General features: G+C 41.5%; 1 protein-coding gene across 1 annotated transcript; it reads right to left on the bottom strand.

The window, feature by feature from the left end:
* Positions 1 to 2,442: 2,442 nt before the first annotated feature.
* Positions 2,443 to 4,287, bottom strand: ier5 (immediate early response 5). Its single transcript, XM_060940525.1, has one exon. It carries the CDS (start codon positions 3,919 to 3,921, stop codon positions 3,148 to 3,150), a length of 774 nt encoding a protein of 257 aa, XP_060796508.1. The 5' UTR covers positions 3,922 to 4,287; the 3' UTR covers positions 2,443 to 3,147.
* Between the last annotated feature and the right edge of the window lie 544 nt (positions 4,288 to 4,831).

Here is a 4,831-nt window from a genome sequence, read left to right as displayed (position 1 = left end):
ATGTCAGCAGACACTGACCCCATTATACAATCATAATGCTTTATCTGATGGTGTCACATGGTTTTACTTTAATATTCAGGCTGTTTATCAAAACCAAACATCTCATTGTAGACTGATGGCCTTCTTTCAAATAAATAAGAATGATTTTTTTTTGTGTGTGTGTATTTGTGTGATGTGTAGGAAAATCACAATTACTCTCTGCTTCTTGGAAAACATCATTTGGTTTAAAGTGGTTTACTCATTGATCAGCTAAATGATTAATTTGCTCAATTCAGAGACCAGCAATAAGACATCCATTTCGTTGAATAAGAATAGAGGCATGGAGTTGTTCCTTTACTTCTCTTTTTTCACAGAACAAAAGCTCTGTTAGAGCAGATCTTGTCTCTGCATGTTTACAGGCGGGTGTTTGCTTTGGACTGCTCCCAGTTCCTCTTGTGGAAGGAGGGCGCAACCAGTGACCACATTAAAATAGACACACAAACACAAGTTCCTAGTGTGTAATTAATAATTCATAGCAACTGAAATAGCTTCATGTATTTGAAGTAGTATATACATCCTAATACGTATTGTAACCCAAAATTGAATGACTCATTTGCTACATATCTTGGGTTGTTTTCAGAAAAGTGTTGTACAAATGTGGTTTATATCATGTGAAACTTACTCCAACATTTCTCCACTTCCACCCAACATTCCAGACACACATGTGCTCCTGCTGTGGATATCGCCAGGAAACACTTTTGCAATCACATTTTTTTTCTCCCTCTCTTCCTTCCAGGAATGAGGAACGCAGGAGTAGAAAGAGGAGGAGGGAGAACGTCTGATGAAGGAGAGGGACAGCTGCATGTGTTTAGCCTGGCTCAGGCATGTACTCACATGCTGCTTCTTTCCAGTGTTTCAGTGTGTGCATCAAGCAAACCGCTGCAACTACATCAAGATCCATCATAAATTATACATCCTAAAGGGCAGGGGCAATCTTGTCCAACCTGACTGACACTGTGGCTGGTGGAAGCTAGCCGTTCTGGGCCTAAAGTGCTACAAGACACCGCAAATAAATAAATAGATGGTTAGTATCAGATTAGTTTATAAGTTCCCAAAGAAGAATGACGCAGTCATTCCTACATGATCTCAGCCTCTGAAAGTACAGTGCTGATGAGTTGTGGTCAGCTGACTTTGGGATTTGACTGACCCATATTTTGCACAGAGGCAAAACAACAGCAAATTAATCATGATTCTGGGTTTTTCCCAAAGGGAGACGCCCATGTCCATGTGAAAGAATGTGATCAACACAACATAAGGCTGTGTTTGAAAAATAGTGTTTGTAAGTATTTACCCACTATATTGGGAATTATATATTAAGAGTGATATATAATTCCAGAGGTTATGTCTACATTTACAATACCAGTCAAAAATTTGTATACCCCTACTCAATCATAGGTTTCTCTGTATTTTGACTATTTTCTACATTGTACAATAATACTGAAGACATCAAAACTACGAAACAACATATCCAGCACCGAGGAAATTACACGGCAAGCAAAAAAGTGTTTAAAGTTTCATATTTTAAGGTCTTCAAAGTAGCATCGATGATGCTTTGTACACGATTGGCATTATGAGGTAGTCACCTGGAATGCTTTTCAGTTAACAGCTCTGCCTTGTTAAAAGTTAATTTGTGGAATTTCTTGCCTTCTTAATGTGTTTGAGATCAAACAGTAAATAGCCCTAATTCCACAACTTCAGTAATCCATATTATGTCAAGAACCACTCGAGTAAAGGGAAACAAGATCCATCATTACTTTAAGACATGAAGTGGTACTATACTTGAGCCATCACCATTGTTATTACAGTAGTAAACGATCATAAATCTAACTACTGCTGTATATAAATTCCTAAAACTTGACCTACACACTGACTTCTGAGGAATGGTCTCGTGTTTTCTTTCACACTAAACAGGCTGAGTAAAATATGTGCGTTGGAGCCTAGACTGATACCGTCCTGCATACCCTGAATTCTTCAGGACACAATGGCTCATTTTACGATTAGTAAAAATGGACTGAAGACGGAAAATGTTTCAGTAAGACAGAGACTGAGCACTTAAAACAGTCTGGTTGTTATCTCATCGCTGTCTTCCTCTTATGGTTAGTTCTGCTTGTTTTAAAGGAAGCGTGGGAGTCTAAAGTACATGTAAGGTCGTATTTAATAGCTGGAGGTTTCAGTTTAGTACCCTTTATGTGGAACATCAGATTTTTCTGAAGATAAGAAGGGAAATGCTCATGTCTGTCTGATGAGTCATATAGTATAGTCCTAATGAACAAATAACCAAACTAGCAGTCTTTGACATTAGAAAGTCATTAAAGTTCACCACCAGCAAATTTCCTAATAACCCTTATTAATGGGTTGTTCAGCAAGTGTGTGATTTGAAAATAAAGTGAGAAAGAAACAAGATAATTTCACATTTTTTAATACGTGACCATCACGTAATAGTCAGAATAGTAAATACCAAAATACATATTCATAATGCAACATTGAAAATATGTACAGGAACAAAAAAAAAAAAAAAAATGCTACAAAATGTACAAGTCTTTATAAAACAAAGACACCTGGGGAGAAAAACCAGTGGCCTCAGTCTTGTAGACTCTTGGTTTGTAGGCAGTTCTTACATCAATCAGTGTAATTTTCATTTGTACAAATGTCATTAGCACAACACTTCACACTAATAAAAGTCACCCTCCATCGTGATCTTCTGATTGCTGGTGAAACTCAACCAAGTGCACAAGTGTCAGGGGGAGGGGGGAAAAAGTTTCAGTTCCGTTCAATGACGTCATTTCCGTTGACGTTGCAAGTGTCTGTAGTAGCACCAACACGTTAACATTCCTCAGTTTTACAACATGGGCTGTGTTCCAAACGGCTCCCGAGTCCCCTTATGAGCACACCACATACGTAGATTGGTGGCATATTGAACATATAGTGCACTAGACAGAAGGTGATTTGGGACTGGGCCGTGGTGAAGAGCTGCATGCTGGGCTTGTACCCGGTAGCACCGCGCGTGTGGTGGGGAAGTCCCGTAACCACGTGTTTTAGAGTAACCCAGCGCAGAAATACGGCACAAAGCACAAACACTTTAAAGTTCCAAACGGGTTTTTTCCCCCCTTAAAACGCAACGATGGCTGTGTTCCATGGGTTGAGATTCTTTAGCATTTGGTCGCAGCAGATTTGGCCCGAGTCCCCGGTGTCCTCCTGGGGGTCCTCTTTCGCGCTGTCTTTGCTCAAAAGTCCGGTAAAACTAGAGCCGAAAATGGTGATGAGGTTCGACACGTTGCTCGTGTCCATCTCGTCGCTTTCCTCCTGATCTGAGGATGTTTTAGTCCGTTTGCAGGGAGAGTCCGCGGTGCCTGCTGACTGCTCGGCGCTCCGTTTCCTGTTTGAACAGGCGGCGGGTTTCTGAGACTCCACCGAAAGTCCTTCCGCTCCCAGTAACACCTCCATTTCACGCTCCACAGAGCCCACCTGGGCCGCTTTAGATTCACACCGAGTGTCACTACTGACCACAGCAGACTCTGTCGATGACGGAGAAGCATCGAGCGTGATATTACCATTAGGGTCCGAGAGAGAATCGGCCTGTGGCTGGCTTTCAGCACATCCGCCTCTCTGCATCTGCTCGAGCCGCTCACACTCCGCGGAGGTCGGGCCGGACTCCTTCCCCCGCTCGGTCTCCTGGAGCTCCCACTCCCTGCTTTCTCCGTGCTGGGCGCTCAGACACACTCCGCCGTAGTAATCACTCAGGTAAACCTGCCGGGCGCTTCGGAGGACCAGAGACACCAGCAGGTTTTTGTGCAGCTTGATGCCTCCGCGCTGGACTCGGGAGTTGTAAATCTTCCCCAAGGAGATGCTCATGATCCGGTGCGCTTCCACTTTGTACTCCATGATGGGTTCGAAGAACAAAAAAAGGTGTTAAAATGTCTCACAGTTCGGCTCAGACTCGATCCGCTTTATTCGTGACTGACTCCAAGTCTTCTCTGAATATAATCCAACTTCAAAAACACTTAGAAACCTTGACAGCGCAGAAAGACACACAAATCCCGAGAGACCGTTACAACAGAACCAACTGCTTCAGAACTACTCGTTCTTCTATTCGGCAAATTTAGATTCCGATTGTTGTCGCATTCGATTTTCAGACCGTAGCGACAATAAATATACAACAACAGAAGGATCGCATCGCTAAACCTTTTAATGTTGTTATTTTGGGTGATAATTTGAGATTGCCGCACGTATTGCCTCACCACCCAACAACAGCCTAGAAAGAAATGAGACCGTTTCTATTTTTAGCCCCACTTTATACTCAGACGTAACTGCGGCCGCCAGCCAATCGCATCACGAAATAAACGTTCGGATTTCCGCCCCGCCAAATCGCCACGAACCAATAGGAACGCGATATGCAAAGCAAAATATTTGAATACGAGCGTGGAAAATTATTTAAAGAGACAGAAATGTTTTTCGGACGTGGAACTGAAATAATTCGAATATGAAATAAAAACTACAGCGAAAGTGATAGACTAAAAAACCGCCACCTATGGATTAATACTGCTTTATTACTCATCTCACGATCTCAGACAATGATTTTAGGGAAGCGTTATGGAGATTACCTATCTTATCCATTTAAAATACTAACCAATATGTTTATGATGATTTCAGGACAGCAATGATAATAAAACTGTAATGTATTATTTATTTATGTTATTACTCACGCCAAATATATTTAGTTTATAAGGTCGTATTTGAAGTTAATACATTTAGAAATATCCAACAAACGTTATGTAGCTTTTGACATGTTGAC

The sequence above is a fragment of the Neoarius graeffei genome, chromosome 15 (genome assembly GCF_027579695.1).
Source record: "Neoarius graeffei isolate fNeoGra1 chromosome 15, fNeoGra1.pri, whole genome shotgun sequence".
Lineage (NCBI taxonomy): Eukaryota > Metazoa > Chordata > Actinopteri > Siluriformes > Ariidae > Neoarius > Neoarius graeffei.
Note: the sequence above shows the minus strand (reverse complement) of the source record. Positions and strands in the feature narration are given on the sequence as shown.

Bases quoted from the DNA above. Each gene is read 5' to 3' on its own strand.
- ier5 (XM_060940525.1), bottom strand. From the start codon at position 3,921: ATGGAGTACAAAGTGGAAGCGCACCGGATCATGAGCATCTCCTTGGGG.